This window comes from Chelon labrosus (assembly GCF_963514085.1).
Source record: "Chelon labrosus genome assembly, chromosome: 14".
Taxonomy (NCBI): Eukaryota; Metazoa; Chordata; class Actinopteri; order Mugiliformes; family Mugilidae; genus Chelon; species Chelon labrosus.
In genome coordinates this window covers 3,191,657-3,208,584 of record NC_140347.1, presented here as the reverse complement: position 1 = coordinate 3,208,584, position 16,928 = coordinate 3,191,657, and the positions used below count along the sequence as shown (strand labels likewise).

Sequence of the window (16,928 nt, the reverse complement as noted above, 5' to 3'; positions counted from 1 at the left end):
AAAACACTATTGTACCAAGGTGAGATCAGTTCTTGTAGACCCTAACTCAGACTATATCCTCCAGATCAGGCTCATCATGGTCAGTTCCTTCATCTGGATCATGGAACAGCCTCTCCTGGTTCTCGGTGTAGTCGCTAGGATCAAGCAGGGCTACATTCTCAGTGAGGTTCATCTGATAGGCTGGAGGCGCTCCCTTTGACTCCACATTCCCCAGCGCCTTGTCCATACATCACACCATGAGAGCCCTAATGCAGGGAATGCAACAACAAGCACACAGAGCAAACACTACAAATGCAACAGCTAATGACGTGGCTACACTAGCTGCTAAGTTTCCCCATTTACCAAAGAATTGATCAAGCAGGCCAGATAGGGGATCAGAGACCCTGGAATGTTCTTTGAGCTCATTTGAGAGGGCTCCGAGGCCTCTCAGGGTTTTAGTCAGAGATCCGTCAGGGGCCACAGGTGTTATTGGGGATAAACGTACAGCACATTTCTCCAAACATGCTACAGACACCTCCTCTGTCAGCCAGTATCATATCTAATGGAAGTCTGTTCTGATATGTTGTCAGTGAGGTGGCAGATAGTTGACCATGTACAGCCTCAAACCCGTCTCTAGTGTAGTTTGCTAATCTCTGAATATTATAGTGTAAGTAGTTTATCTTGTCTACATTTTTGTTAGGGGTAATCCAGATGAATATGGACTCCCATCTGGCCGTGATCTGATCTGTTAATTTATACTCATCCGGTACTTCTCGGGGTATTCTGATGGCGTCTATCCAGACGGGGCTGCCCTCATCAAAGTCTGCATATTTTTTCTTTCGGGACACAGTATTTTTTGTTAGGCTCTGGTCATCTGGAACCGCATCTTCCTCTACGGGGATAATCTGTATGGGAGATAACAGGGACACAAGAGCACACCTACTCCCCATAGTTCTGTGTACATTGGTCCTTTTCTTTTGTTGTCTCTCGTCTTGTTTGAATTTTGGGTCCCCCTGTTGACGTAGTCGTTCTAGGTGGAATGTTTATATTTGGTAGCACATCATCTGACTGAGTTTGTAATTTATCTATCACATCCTGCCATAAAAATCGCAGGACGACTATCAGGCCTACCACTGCCAGACAGGCCAGTGTAGACCACGAGCCAAAGGTCAACATTTGATTCTTCCTCTGTTTCTTCACCTATATCTCGTAGGTGCTTTCTGATTTCTCTAAGGTTTCTTTCTGTGGATGGCTCTCCTCTTCTACAGTGTGTTTTGTGCCAGTATCTACTCACCTTAGTCTGCTCCTCATCCAGCCAGACTCTCACACCGTACGTGGTTGACGACACTACCTTGAACAGGCCGATCCACCTTGACTCATTCCACTCATTCCACACTCATTCCACACTTTTCTGTAGATCCACTCTCCCTCTTTTATCTCCTCAGGTGGAGCTCCACTGGGCTCCTTGATCAGGATCTCCTGTATATAGGGAGACAAAAACTTCACAGCGTCCTGCAATTGTTTCACATAATTGTTTCTTTCTCCTGACTGGCCAGGTCAGGAGTTTCTCTGCTGTGCAGGTTGTTTGTGAATGGACAGGGCATTTTTCTTCCTGTCAACAGCTCATGTGGTGAGAGTCCTATGGTATCACTTGGACTGGATCTCAGTGAGAACAGGACCAAAGGCAGAGCCTCTGTCCATTTCATTTTTGTTTCATCACATATTTTAGCCAGTTGTTGTTTAATTGACTGATTAGCTCTCTCTACCAGCCCCTGTGATGCAGGGTGGGAGGCAGACCCAAAGCAGTGTTGAATTCCAAAGTACTTCTAGACTTCTTTCAAGGACTCTGCTGTAAAATGTGTCCCGTTATCAGAACGAATACATTCAGGGACACCATAGCGAGGTATCAAGTCATAAATCAGCCAATTTATGACTTCTTTAGCTGTTTCAGTTTTGGTGGGTTTTGCTTCCACCCATCGAGTAAAAGTATGAACACAAACAAGCAAATATCTACACCCTTTTACGCTTTGATTCATCCCCATGTCAGTGAAGTCAATCACCACTTCCTGCCATGGTCTGTTTGGGACAGGGAACGCCCCCATCCCCATCTTAAGAGTCGCTCGAGGATTAAATTTCGAGCAACTGGAACATGTATCTCCAAAATATTTACACACCTCTGATAGATAGGGATGCCACCATTTTTGTCCTATCATCTCAGTAAGTCTTCTTCCTGATTGATGTCCCCGTTTATGTCCTTCTTCACACAACATCATCAGCGAGGTAGAGGAGGCTACAATCCTCCCATCATGTGACCTCCATATGCCTGTTGTTTTACATTTAGTGGCACCTTTTTCAACCCACGCCTGTTTTTCATGAGGAGCTGCTTCATTCTGCATGCTCAACACTTCACAAATTACTTTTTGTTCCATGGTTTCATTATCTCCATCAGTCACTCCTTTTAACACCATCTGTAAGGTTTTACTGATTTTTTTCTTCATAGCCTGCCACCAGCATTGTTACCTAATGCTATCATACCTGTCCCCGTCTGGTGTCCTGAACATTTTATGATGGCTGCTTTACAGGGTTTAGAGAGAGCGTCTTGTAGTTTTATCATCTGAGTCATGTGTTTCACAGGTTTACCTGTACTGGTAAGGAAATCTGTTCTCATCCATTGTTGTAGGTCTACGTGTACGGCCTTTACAGCATAAGCAGAGTCAGTGTAGATGTTAACCTCCTTCCCTTCGCTCAGTTCACAGGCTCGGGTTATAGCTATGATTTCTGCCAATTGTGCGGAGGCTGGTGGTGGTATGATGTCTGCCTCCAAGGTCTCCCACCTGAGTTCTCTTATCGGCGAGGCCTGTCTGCTGACTACAGCGTAGGAGGCTATTATTCCTCCTCCAGGCCCCGCATGGCTGTGGCCATCTGTGAACAGATTGTCAGCGTAATCTATGGCTTCAGTAACTATGTTGGGAAAAGTGTCCATCTCCTCTCTGACTAGGGCTTCACACTCATGAGGTACTTCACTGGTTATGGGAGCGGCCATGTTATTATCTGAGCTGACATAATGCACATTTGGCTGGAGCAATATTTCCTGCATTCTGCTGGTTCTTTGTTGACTTAAAGTGAACTTTTGTCTTGAAATGTAGCTTGTTACTGCGTGGTTTGTGTGTACTGTAATGTCCTGTCCCCTTGTGATGTGAGCTGTCCCTTTCAGCGCTTTAGCTATAGCACATAGTGCTCTGGTGCAGGTAGGATGGCCCTTTTCCACTGGTTCTAGTTTAGTGCTATAATAACATAACACTCTCCTCCCTTGAGCTCCGGGCTGCCACAGTACGGAGCTCACAAAACCATCTTTTTCTTTTACATCCAGTTCAAACATTTTACCCAAATCAGGAGCGGAGAGTTCACTAGCCTGTGCTAGTTGCTGTTTTAGTACAATGAAGGCCTCCTCAGCTTCTTTGGTCCATGCTAAGTTAGCTTTTAGGTGGCTGTGTCCTGCATCAGTGATGAGTCGTTGCAATGGGGAGACAGTTTCAGCGTATTGAGGTATATAATTTTTACTATAGTTAGCCATCAACAGAAAGGTCATCATTTGTTGCACAGTGACAGGTTTCGCGTGTGAGAGGATGTTGTTTTTGTGGTTTGCTGTCATACCTACACCATGGCCTGATATTATTCTTCCCAAGAATACCACACGAGCTGCAGTTTAGATTTAAACACTTTAAACCCTTTTTCCCCAGCCATGTAAGCAAACCAGCTGTAAGTTGTGCCACCTCTCTCTCTCTCTGTTTCTCCTCTTTAATCTCTGTGTTGCTCTTCTTTTCTGTTCTTCTCCTCTCCTTCCTTTCTTCCTGCTCTCTTGTTCCCATTCCCTCCAGAGCCTGCTCTCTCAATGCCTGTTCTTCCATTGCCTGTTCTCTTTCCCTCTCCGTCTCGTCTGTTCTGTTCCACGTCCATGCTGCCTCTCTTCCTTTTACCTCTCCATACTGTGACCCTGCCTCTCCCTGGCTGCTTCTGACAGTTAACTTGGCTATTCCCTATTTTAGTTCACTTAACATTGTTGGGATCTGAACCTGGTGGTGAGCTATGGAAGCTCACCATGCATAATCAAGTTAACCACATGGCTGTCTTTGTCTTGGAGACAAAGGGAAGCCCTGGAAACCCCAAGTCCCACAACCCTCCAGGTGTGAAAACTTACCAAGCAGCTCACTGGCTGACAGTGGCATGTGACCTCTGAGGTCATCAGGTCATATAAAATGCGCTGTTTTGCCAGTGTTCTCTCTCTTATTCTCTTATCCTCTTACCCTCTACAACTCCACACCTCCACGTGGAGACCCCCCCAGCTGCTCGGCTGCAGCTGGGTGCCAGGCCTGTTCTCCTTACAGCAGCGAAGCGAGATCCTGCTGAGGAATCTACACCAGGTCTTTTAGCCAACAAACAGAAGGTTTGCAGGCTAAACTCCCAAACAACAGGAGCCACACGGCTAGTTAGCACCGAGCTGCTAACAAGCCACTTCAAAGGACTTCAAGGAGCGGCCAGTTTCCCTCCAACGTCTGCCATCAGGAAAACACAGCAAGGACTACAACTTTTCCCAGTTTGGCCTTCCATCAGGAACTGCCAGCTAAAGGAGCAACACACCAGAAATTGACTTTTCACCAAATCTGGTAGTATGACCTGGGCCTAGTCAAGCTAAGCTAAGCTAGAGTTAGAAATGTTGATTTGATGTGATATTTGTTTATATTGAGTTGTTTATAGTATAGTGGTTTGATGTTAGTTAGATTATGCAACACATAGACTCAGGGTCTTGCATGCTAGACTAACCACTCTTCCTCTAACCTGGCACCTCATAAAACGCTTATCACATTCCACACATCTACTGGCCAGCACATGGTCTGAGTGTACCCACTCAGCGGCCATTGTTCCCTTTGTGTTCAAGACATCAAGGCCCCAGCGGCCATCTCGGCACGCCCACAACCGGCGGCCATCTTGGCACGCCCACAACCGGCAGCCATCTTGGTACGCCCACGACTGGCAGCCATCTTGACACACCCACAACCAGCGGCCATTTTGGCACACACACACACACACACCTGTATTGAGTACACTGTAGTTAGCTTGTATGTTTAATTTTATTCTTGTTAATAAATGTCTTTTAAACATACCTGTCTGTTTAATGTTGCACAAGAGTGAATGTTGCCAACCTCTACACTGTCAAGAACTCCAGATTCCTTCAACTGTAACTAGTTGTTAACATGGTAATTTTGGTTATAGTTATTAAGTTAATTATTAATCCGAACTCCAAATTGACAATTTAGTATAATTTATGAGACTGTTTTGATTAATTGGCTATCTTTTCCCTTCCTAGAAGGGTGGTGCCCCGAGGTGATCTAGTAATTCAGCTCCAATTATTTAATAATAAATAATTATTTTTGATAATTATTAATTATTCATGATAGCCAAACCCCAATACTGAGTGCCTTAGTACCAGGCCCAACAACATGTTCTTTATTTCTTTCACCTCCTCCTCTCTCTTTTCCTCTTTTAGAGCTTGCTCAATAGCCTCCATCACAGTGGGTTTCAGTTCACATGTAAGCGTACCTTTGGTTATAGTTACTTGTGGCATCTGCACAAACAGATTATTAGGACTGTGTGGGTTGTGAGGATTCTCCTCTCCTGCTCCCTCCATCAAGGTTCTGGCCTCCGCATACAACTGCTCAGATTTTGGTGCACTAGCTGACGCTGTCAGTGGTGTGTATGAAGGTGGTGCAGGACATAATGACTCACCAGTTGTTGCTGTGGTAGTCTCACTTACATCGGGCTTGTTCTTTTCTTTTTCTTCTGTCTGGAACGTTGGTACTGGAGCTCTGGTGTGGCTAGAAAAGCAGCTGCTAAAATGCAGGCGTGTAAGTTTCATATGATCTTCAGTCTTTTTTTTTCCTTCTCTTTCTTTCCCTTCGATAACCTTCCCGCTTTTTCAGTTTCAATTGTCAATGTGTTGACTTTATTTTGGAGGGTCTTCTCATAATATTTCCGCTGCGTGGCTGTCGGTGGGGGGCCCCCAAGGTCACTGAACAACCCGTCGGCTGTTACGTCCTCGCACCGTTTTTCAAAATCTTGTAGTTTCCTTATGACTCTTTTCTCTGGGAATGATCGTTTTATTCTATCTGTCCCTTCCTTTAAATAGGCTCCTAATGAGCCTGGTTCTGATGGTTCTAATGGTTCTAATGATTCTGACTCACACATCCTGTGTTCTCATTCACACGATCTGTCCAGCTGAGAAATGCAGCACGCTATGTAGAAGGTACTCAGCCCCAAAGACCGATCACGTAAGGATTCAGTCCCGACACCAGAACTTATTCAGACCCTTTGAGCAGCCTACTTCAACAGACAGTGAACTTGTGTTAGCACCGTTAGCTGCTTCAGCGTGCTCTCTGGATCTCACACACAACAGTAAAAACACAAAAACACAGATATACTTATTTCACTATACCCGTGACTTCTTTTATCTGTCCCTGTTCCCGTATTTTTGTCCCTACTGGTCACTTCTTCTCAATACAACACACAACACAGAGGGGAGCTTTTACACCCGGACACCCAGGCAATTTGGAGCCTAAGTATTTAGATGAGGGACCTCTAAACCCACCTCTTCACTTATTTTCTGCAGAGTGGAGCTTTTACATCCAAGCCTTCAGATACGACAGATCTGAATGTTAAGATGAGGGACCCTCTAAACCCAACTCTATACTGCAGAGGGGAGCTTTTACATCCAGACACTTAGGCAATGTGGGCCTAAGTATTTAGATGAGGGACCTTTAAACCCACCTCTTTACTAGGCGTTCGGAGCTGGCGGCTTTTACACTTGACCAAGTGAGGGGACCATTTAAACCCACGCTCCTAGACTGGGGTTATTTTGGGGGCTTATCAGACCCCTCCGGCCTTAAAATCGTGCCAGTCGGGCCTCTTTATTCAAAACACTTCTCTTTTCTTTATTCTTAACTCTTCTAATCCGTACGAATTCTCTGCGTTTAATTCATACAAACAACACTACTGTTGGATCATGCTCTCACAGTCATGAAATGTCTCGTAAGACATGCAGAAATTTGTTTAAAAGGTTTTCTTCTCACCTTTTTATTTAGTTGTGGCCGCTGGCTGTAAGAGATGCTCCTCCAGTGTAACTATTCCTTTCCAGGTAAACCGCCCAGGTTCTTTCTACCTATTGGAAAGGTTAGTCCGACTATGAATAGACCACTCGACAACTTCTCTCCAACTGACAGTTTATTTAGCATGCAGAGAATTGGTAAAGAGTCAGCGCTGAGACTTCAACTTAACCACCTTATGGGTAGAATTAGCTCTGGGTTAGATAGCAGTGTGGTCACAGAGTAGAATAATATTTTAATAGGAAAACTTCTACTTCAGCAAATGGAAAATATAGAGTAATACTGTTTGTTCTTCAGGATACCTGTAGAGCTGAATTCACAATAACCAGTTTCAGACATGAGACCTCTCAGTTTGATCTTCATGTGTCCAGGATTATCCAGATAGAAGTGATCATCAAAGTCAGTCCAGTTTTTCCAGGAGTTCAGTGGTTAGGAGATCATTTCACTACTTCTAAGACCAAACATATTCTGACATCAAATCACAATCAGTGATTCAACTGTAAACCAAAGAGAAACATCATCCACCATCAACATTTAAAGCTCAGAGTTGAAGCTGCTGTCACTTCAAAGACTCTCCTTCCTACAGAGAACACAGAGACACTGAGGAATCAGATGACCAAAACCCAAATCCAGGATAGAGAGGTTGAGTGAATGTGGTGTTGAAGGTGTAGAGGTGGATCAGTTTGTCAGAGGAGACTCTGTAGAAGGACAGAGTTCCAGCAGGACAGTCCACATACACTGATACTCTGTTAGAGACAGAGGAGGAGGAGATGGATGTTGTTATGTTATTGTGACGGACAAAGTAACGGTCATCAGAGCAGATCAGACTCCAGGACTGATCATTCCATCCAAACCTGCAGTCCTTCATGTCTCCTCTCCTTCTGATTCCTCTGTAACTCACTGATATATCAACCTCTCCTCTCCACTCAACCTCCCAGTAACAGCGACCAGTCAGAACATTTCTACACAGCAGCTGAGGACAGTACTCAAATCTGTCTGGATGATCAGGATATGGCTGCTTCTCCTCCACATGTGTCACCTTCCTGTTGTTGTCAGACAGTTTGAGGTTTCTGTTGACTGAGTTTGTGTCCACTTCAAGTTGACAGAAATCTGATGGAGAGAAAAAGACACAACACAGCTGCAGTTTATCATCTGACACATCTGATGGATTTATTCTTTCTTTACTCACTGATCTGTTGTTCATTAATAGAAAGTTTAATGATGATACTTTTAGTCAGGATTCTCTTGTCAGTGATGTTTGAATGAATAAATACCACAACTATCAGCTTTGGATTTAAACACAAACTGACACTTTGATGTTTTATCATCATTAGTCAAACTTACACTTCCTCAGACCAGGTTTTAACCTCTGCTCTCCACCATGGTCCATCCTGGAGGAAGAAACACAGTCAGAATGATTTTCTATCCAACATGAGTCCTAACTGCTGTTCAACATGAAGCAGAGTTCATCAGTTTATCAGTGAGACACAGAAACAGACTGAAACTCATCAGTATAGACTGTCTCTGATGTTTCAATTCAATTCAATTTTATTTATATAGCGTCAATAACAATACAAATCGTCTCAAGACGCTTTACAAAAACCCGGCCTGAAACCCCCAGAGCAAGCCTGAAGGCAACGGTGGCAAGGAAAAACTCCCTTTTAACAGGAAGAAACCTTGAGCAGAACCCAGCTCATATGGAGAGACCCATCTGCCTAAGGCCAGTCGGGTACACTGTCTGAAAGATAATGAAATGTAGAAATAAACAGAGCTCAGTCTCCACTGTGAAATATTGATCATGAAACCAAAATGTGATTCTTTCCATTAATATTCTGTCTAAAACAGACACTTTGGAACTGGTCATTGACTTTGGGAGGGACAGACCCAACCCCAGACCAGTTTTGATAGGAGCGGAGGAGGTGGAGGTCGTGCAGACCTATAAATATCTTGGGCTGTGGCTAGACAGCAAGCTGGACTGGACGTGCAACACGGGGCAGCTGTACAAGAAGGCCCAGAGCAGGATGTACTTCCTGAGGAGGTTAAGATCCTTCAACATCTGTAGGAAGCTCCTGGGGATCTTCTATCTTCTATCTTCTAGTCTGTGGTCGCCAGCGTTCTGTCCCACGCTTTGGTGTGCTAACGAGTATCCTGGACAATGCCGGCCGCCCTCTGCACATGACCAGAGCTGGGGAACTAGCTAAAGGTAAGGATGGCTGCGTGACGTTAGTGTGCTTGCAAATCATGTTAGATGTGGTCGGTTTGGTTTGTGGTTCAGTCCGCATTAATGGGGCGAACCATGCGAGATTTGTTTGTTTGGCTCGTGGTTCATAAAAGGACTAGGCTAATGATTGAAATATTAGTTGTTGATAGTCATTGAATGGTGAGGAAAACGGGGTTGTGCAGTGGCAGCGTGGAGGGGGGTGACTCCAGGACGCTGGAATTCACTGTTAAGCCTTCTCCTTCTTAATGAAACATTGTTGACACTTGAAAACCCCAATCACATGCTGCATACTGCTGTTATTTAGGCCAGATTCATGATGTCTTCATGTTGCTTGGTAGCTATGGTTAGCTGCTGAGTAGGCCATACAAGCCAGCAGCGTTAGGTTATTTTATATTTCACAAGGTTCGAATTATCCTCTGCTGCTCCGTGGGCCTACAAGCCAGCAGCATTTACTTAGTTCATTTAGATTGTAGGTTAAGCTAGCCAGCAGCATTTGGTTAGCTTATATTTCACAAGGTTTGAGTTAGTGTCTGCTGCTGAGCGGGCCATACAAGCCAGCAGCATTTACTTAGTCTATTTAGATTGTAGGTTAATCGTCATATCACATGACTATAGGTTTATTAGAGTTTCTCAGTTGGACAGGGCCTCTAAATGTGTTTTGCCTGGGATTTTGGCACAAGGGATTGTAACATCTAATGCAACAGCCATGTATGTACAGTACAGTCACAATATTTATTATTATTATTATTATTCTTTTCTGGGTGTTGGTATTTGGGTCTATAATTCGTGTACATGTATGTCTGACAGTGCTGTATGCGATGGAGATGTCAATTTCCCTGCAGGAACCTCCCAAAGGGATCAATAAAGTTATCTATCTATCTATCTATCTATCTATCTATCTATCTATCTATCTATCCTTCTTGTCACTAACTGTTAAAAGGCCTGCTAAATGTATGTCAGTGGTGTCTTACACAAGTGAATATAGTTTACTAATATCAACCCTCATGTCCCACTCATGGTCGGGGTGGCCTGATGTGTCTTTGTCCCCCTGACAAAGTTGGTGTGGTTCACTGGTGTTGATGGTTGTTTGCTGCCCCATCAGCACCCTTCCAGCTTCCTCAGGACCTGGTCACAATGCCATCTATAACATGACAAGATGTGCCAGAGGCTTGCGTTGCACTGCAGAGTGAGCAAACCTCCTTGTTCCCTAACCATTGGTGGAGACAGGGAAGCGTGTCGTAGGTTGAGCGAATGAGGAAGCTAAGCCTCGCCTGTGGGATCTTCAACAGGTCAGACCAGCTGATATTCCGGTTGACAACTCCCTCCCAGGTTGTCCGGCTTCCTTGTCGGCCCTGCGACACGGCCTTGATCTTATAGCGCTCTTCCTCCATCCTCATCACCTACGCCACCACCATCTCCTTCCTCTACTTGCGGGTGGCCTTGGACCAGAACCATGGTGCTTCTCCCCATCCTAGCCCTGCTCTTCCTGCCTGGACACTGCCCACGATCTGTTGATGTTGCAGTCTACTGACAGCTTGGTCGACCTCAGTTTGGGCATTCCACTTCCGGCCAGTGGGAACCTTGGCATTGGCGTTCCTTACTGACTGGTCAGTGGACTCTCTTAGCTCAAGAACCAACCGAGCCTCCTCTTGCCTGTACCCCACACTGATAGATTGCAGTGGTAATTGCAGTGCATTTTTCCCCAAAGAGGGCTGTTTCGGAGAGTAGGGCCCTATGATTTCCGCGATCACGGAATCTAGCGCGGAATATCGCGGAATTTGATATAATTTGACTGCAATGCTGTTTTCATGTGGAAGAGGAACGTACGTCTGGGGAAAACTGCACGGATGGAAGCAAATCTGGGTGGCACAACAAGCCCCTTCCAAAGACTGAGCCCCTCCCCCTTCAAAACATTGTAAGCATGGCGAAGCGGCTGCCTATGGCTCTGTCTTCGTCAGCGAAAAAACTGCGAAACTCGACGCTGACACCCCAGTACAGAGCCGAGCAGTTCCCGAACGACTTATATGTGTCAGGCAGAGGTTGCGCTAGACTTTTTCGTTGTCTGTCATTTTGACTGACAGGGTCATAAAAATCCCGTCATGATCTATTTTTACCCGTCACTTTATTATTTTTTTTAAATGATAATAATGACATATTCAATAGCATTTAATTTTCATTCATTTTTAATTAATATAGCGGTGGAAAAAAAGATTCGGATCCGGCTCGTACAACCGGCCATCAAAGACGACTCAAGAATCATGAATCTAGAGTCTATTTAACCGGCTCAGTTGAGTCCTACCATGTTTGATTGATATATAATCAACAAACGGCACCCTTCAAACATCTTACATCTCACTCGGCAAAGAAACAAAACGTACCACCCGACTTGACCACTAGCAAACTAAGGCACTCAGACACTCACTCACTTACGCACAACACACAGAGAAATGAAACTTAACCGACTCATAACCGCTGCTCGTGGATCACTGCTTAACCAAGAGCCAATCAAAATGCTCACTCGCCACCAGGTGGTCAGGGGTGTGAAATGCAATCTGTCATTTTGACAGAAGTTTAAAATGTTGGATTGTTGTTTTATAACAAGTCAATCAAAGTTTTATTACTTAAAACTTTGCTGCTTGTTTTTGATGCACTTTAATTTTGCCATATTGAGGAAACGTGTTGTCTGTCACCTCAATAAAGTGAATTTCCATTTAATTTGTGTACATTTTAGTCATTTACATTAAAAACACACTGTTTTTGATAGTAAAATAAGAGTAAAAGGTAAAAAAAAAATGGGATTTGCAAAAACTATAATGGAAAAAACAGAACCACCAAAAATTAAAATGGAAAAAACGTTATTTGGGAAAAAATAAAACGGAATTTGGGAAAAAATAAAACGGATTTTATAAGGCCCTAGGAGCGGCACCGTGGCAGGCCCAACCACTTTCTGACAAATGACTTGGCTTTTCCATCCATCTTACTGAGGGGATCTCGCTCATTTCCAGGGGACACATTAACATCTTGTAGAGTGTGAACTGGTAGCACCAGGTCTTGTACTTCCCAGGGAGTTGGCTTTGGTCGATTCTTGCCAGGCCATCCGTGAGCTGTTTCATGACAGACCTGCCCACCTGTTTGTCAGCAGCATGTCGAGATGTACATGCTGCTGTGTGTAGGAGGCTGGTGACGTTGTCCATGTAGCATCTCAGTGGGGGTAGCCTCTGACCGGATGGTAGTTTGATCCCTCCAACCATTTGTCTTGCTCCAATGAGGATTATCTCAAATGCTGCCACAAACAGGATGGGGGAAATGGTGCACCCCATGGCGATTCCCACCTGTAGCTGCTGCCACCCAGTGGCTGAAGTCCTGGAGGGAAAAGCACATCTGCAGGTCGCTGAAGTAAAGTGCTACCAGGATCCTGATGCAGGGGGGCATGTGGAAGAACTCCAAGGCATAGTTAATCAGCTGGTGTGGGACTGATCCCTACGCGTTGGCGAGGTCGAGCCAGATGACATACAGGTCGGTCTTCTCCCACTTGGCCCTCTGGATTTGGTTCCAGATCATCGTAGAGTGCTCCACGCACCCTGGGAAACCTGGAAGATTTCTGGCAGCTAGTGTCAATGTAACCATTCTCTAGCAGACAGGTGGTAATCGTTCTGGTCAGCACCGAGAAGAAGATTTTCCCTTCTACGTTCAACAGGGCAATGCTTCTGAATGGGCCGATTGTCGATCTCTCTGACCACACTTTGCCTTCCCCTGGTGGATTCGTAGCCCCCTGAACGTGTTCACTTTTTCCAATCCGCAAACACACTTTCGGAGGATCTTCTCTTCGTTTGCTGGAGTTCTCTCGTTATCTGTTTCCATTGCCATTGTCGTTACCGTGTGGTCGGTCCTATTAGGCCCAGTTAAGCATGGGTGTTTCCCTTTGGGGAAACCAGTGGGTTGGGTATCTAGCCCCCCACTCCTGATGCGGTCTTTCCCTGCTGTAAGCCAGACTTTCCTGGCTGTACTCAAGTCTTCCCTGGACTCCAACTGCCCTGTTCACAGTAGTCACTGGGTTACCAGAACTTCAGTTAATGTAGATTTGTTTCTTGGGAACCATGTTTTTTCAATGTCTGACCATCCTCCACAAATAAAATAACCTCAGTAATTGGAAACCTACACTGTGTGAGCTCCTGTTGTCTGTCCATACCTGAGAGTGTCCAGTCTCCAGAGTGGATCCTCCAGTCCAGCAGACAGCAGCTTCACTCCCTTGTCTCCTGGATGGTTGTAGCTTAGGTCCAGCTCTCTCAGATGGGAGGGGTTGGAGCTCAGAGCTGAGGCCAGAGAAGAACAGCCTTCCTCTGTGACCAGACAACCTGACAGACTGGAGATAGAAAAATATCATTAACTCAAGAAGAAGAAGGAAAATACTCCAGATGTTGAACTTCAACCTCAATCAGGATTTAACAGATCAACAACCAGCTGTATCCTGACCTGAGAGTTTCCAATTTACAGTGTGGACTCTCCAGTCCAGCAGACAGCAGCTTCACTCCTGAATCCTGCAGGTTGTTGTTACTCAGGTCCAGCTCTCTCAGACTGGAGGACTGGGAGCTGAGAACTGAGGACAGAGCTTCACAGCTTCTCTCTGAGAGGTTACAACTGCTCAGCCTGAAGAAGAATCAACATCAAATGTTTTATTTGTCATTTACTAAATGAATCATGTTTCAAATAGTTCCTAAATCCACCTACAGAGCTTTGTTGGAGGCTTTGACCACTGGCAGCAGCCTCAGAAGAGCCTCCTCTGAAGCAGAGTATTTCTTCAGCTCAAACACGTCCAGATCTTCTTCTGATGACAGTAAGATGAAGACCAGAGCTGACCACTGAGCAGGAGACAGTTTATCTGTGGAGAGACTTCCTGATCTCAGGGACTGTTGGATCTCCTCCACTAGAGAACCATCATTCAGTTCATTCAGACAGTGGAACAGATTGATGCTTCTCTCTGCAGACAGATTCTCACTGATCTTCTTCTTGATGTACAGGACTGTTTCCTGATTGGTCTGTGAGCTACTTCCTCTCTGTGTCAGCAGGCCCCGTAGGAGAGTCTGATTGGTCTGCAGTGAAAGACCCAGGAGGAAGCGAAGGAACAAGTCCAGGTGTCCATTTGGACTCTGTAAGGCCTTGTCCACAGCACTCTGATGGAGACGTGTTAGTTCAGGTCTGTTTCTAAAGACTTTAGACTTCAGAGATGTAGTTTGTTGATCTTTCATCAGGTTGACATCAGAGTTGGTAAAGGTCAGATGGACATGAAGAGCAGCCAGAAACTCCTGAACACTCAGATGGACGAAGCAGAACACCTTGTCCTGGTACAGTCCTCTCTCCTCTTTAAAGATCTGTGTGAACACTCCTGAGTACACTGAGGCTGCTCTGATATCGATGCCACACTCTGTCAGGTCTGATTCATAGAAGATCAGGTTCCCTTTCAGCAGCTGATCAAAAGCCAGTTTTCTCAGAGACTCAATCATCTTCCTGGTCTCTGGACTCCAGTGTGGATCTGTCTCAGCTCCTCCATCATACTTGACCTTCTTCACTTTGGTCTGAACCACCAGGAAGTGGATGTACATCTCAGTCAGGGTCTTGGGCAGCTCTCCTCTCTCTCTGGTTTTCAACACATCCTCCAGAACTGTAGCAGTGATCCAGCAGAAGACTGGGATGTGACACATGATGTGGAGGCTTCGTGATGTCTTGATGTGGGAGATGATCCTGCTGGCCTGCTCCTCATCTCTGAATCTCTTCCTGAAGTACTCCTCCTTCTGGGGGTCAGTGAAGCCTCTGACCTCTGTCACCATGTCAACACACTCAGGAGGGATCTGATTGGCTGCTGCAGGTCGTGTGGTTATCCAGAGACGAGCAGAGGGAAGCAGTTTCCCCCTAATGAGGTTTGTCAGCAGCACATCCACTGAGGTGGACTCTGTAACATCAGTCAGGATCTCAGTGTTGTGGAAGTCCAGAGGAAGTCGACACTCATCCAGACCGTCAAAGATGAACACAACCTGGAACTCTTCAAACCTGCAGATTCCTGCTTCTTTGGTTTCAGTGAAGAAGTGATGAACAAGTTCCACCAAGCTGAACTTTCTCTCTTTCACCACATTCAGCTCTCTGAAACTCAATGGAAATATGAAGAGGATGTCCTGGTTGGCTTTGTCTTCAGTCCAGTCCAGAGTGAACTTCTGTGTTAAGACTGTTTTCCCAATGCCAGCCACTCCCTTTGTCATCAGTCTTCTGATTGGTCCATGTCTTCCAGGTGAGGCTTTAAAGAGGTCTTCTTGTCTGACGCTTGTTTCTGGTCTGTCTGGTTTCCTGGATGCTGTTTCAATCTGTCTGACCTCATGTTCATCATTGACCTCTGCAGTCCCTCCCTCTGTGATGTAGAGCTCTGTGTAGATCTCATTCAGAAGGGTTGAGTTTCCTGCTTTAGCAATCCCCTCAAACACACACTGGAACTTCTCCTTCAGAGTAGATTTCACTTTACGTCCACACTCTGCAGCACGAGTTCCTGAATAAACAAGAAATGTAATGAATTAGTGAACTTATTCATTTTAATAACATTAACATGTGACTGTTTTCAGTCCAGAAGAATTCATAGATGTGATTCAGATGTTTTCATCATATTAACATCAGAGTTTAGAAATATAAACTTCTCCCATGTTTCCTCCATTTCCTCTTTCCATCAAGGTCATTAATTCATTCATATTCTGTACCTGCTTATTCCTGTTAAGGGTCGCGGTGGTCTGCTGGAGCCTATCCCAGCTGTCATCGGGCGAGAGGCGGGGGTAGTCTATCGCAGGGCCAACATACTCACACGCACACCTACGGCCAATTTAGAATCATCAATTAACCTAACCAGCATGTCTTTGGATGGTGGGAGGAAGCCGGAGTACCCGGAGAGAACCCACGCAGACACAGGAAGAACATGCAAACTCCACACAGAGAGGCCCAGTCGGCCCATGGATTCCATCAAGTTAAAGCTGTTAAATCCTCTTACTGCTCTGCAGACAGTCAGCCAGCTCCTCCTCCTTCATTCTCCTCAGGAAGTTCACTATGATCTTCACAAATAAATCTCTGCTCCTCCTCTGCTCTTCATCCTCACCCTCCAACAGCTCCTCATCCTCCCTCTGACTCTCTAAACATTCTGGGTAATCTGGACTCAGAACCTTCTGGATCTTCTTCAGCTCGTTCTTCATAAAACTGATGATGTTCTCCTCCAGCAGCTGGAACAGAATAATAATCCAGCTTAAATGATTAGAACACAATTGTCCCAGGGTCAAAATACAAAGAGTGCAACCATGTCCCTTTTCCACCCTTCACCTTCTTCTCACAGTTTGTACGGTCTGAAGCTAAAACAAAAAATGACCCTAGCTTCATATCATCAACTATACAGGCCTCACCAGGGCAGAGAGACCTTCAAAATTCAACAACAAAGTACCAGTGTCTGTGAGTAAGACTGGCGTGTTTTTGGAAGCTACAGGAACTCCTGCAGGCTTGGTTGGAAGAGGACCTATAGATCCAGACTGACTATGCCCCTTGCATAACAA

At 45.3% G+C, this 16,928-nt stretch overlaps 2 protein-coding genes across 2 annotated transcripts in view; both read right to left on the bottom strand.

Moving 5' to 3' along the window:
- Positions 1-16,686, bottom strand: part of LOC311498921 (uncharacterized protein) — a 225,241-nt gene extending 208,555 nt beyond the window's left edge. The window contains exon 1 of the mRNA XM_084559706.1: positions 16,379-16,686. Within this exon, the coding sequence (XP_084415832.1) occupies positions 16,379-16,577 (199 nt within the window). The 5' untranslated portion in view covers positions 16,578-16,686. The remainder of the gene's footprint in view (positions 1-16,378) is intronic.
- LOC311499357 (uncharacterized protein) lies at positions 7,274-15,914 on the bottom strand (the record flags this gene model as incomplete). The annotated part of the gene is made up of 6 exons (XM_084560313.1): positions 7,274-8,246; positions 8,481-8,527; positions 13,547-13,720; positions 13,831-14,004; positions 14,086-14,352; positions 14,704-15,914. Coding segments are annotated over 6 exons (2,403 nt in total), but the record flags the coding sequence as incomplete, so codon positions are not given.
- Positions 16,687-16,928: the final 242 nt, after the last annotated feature.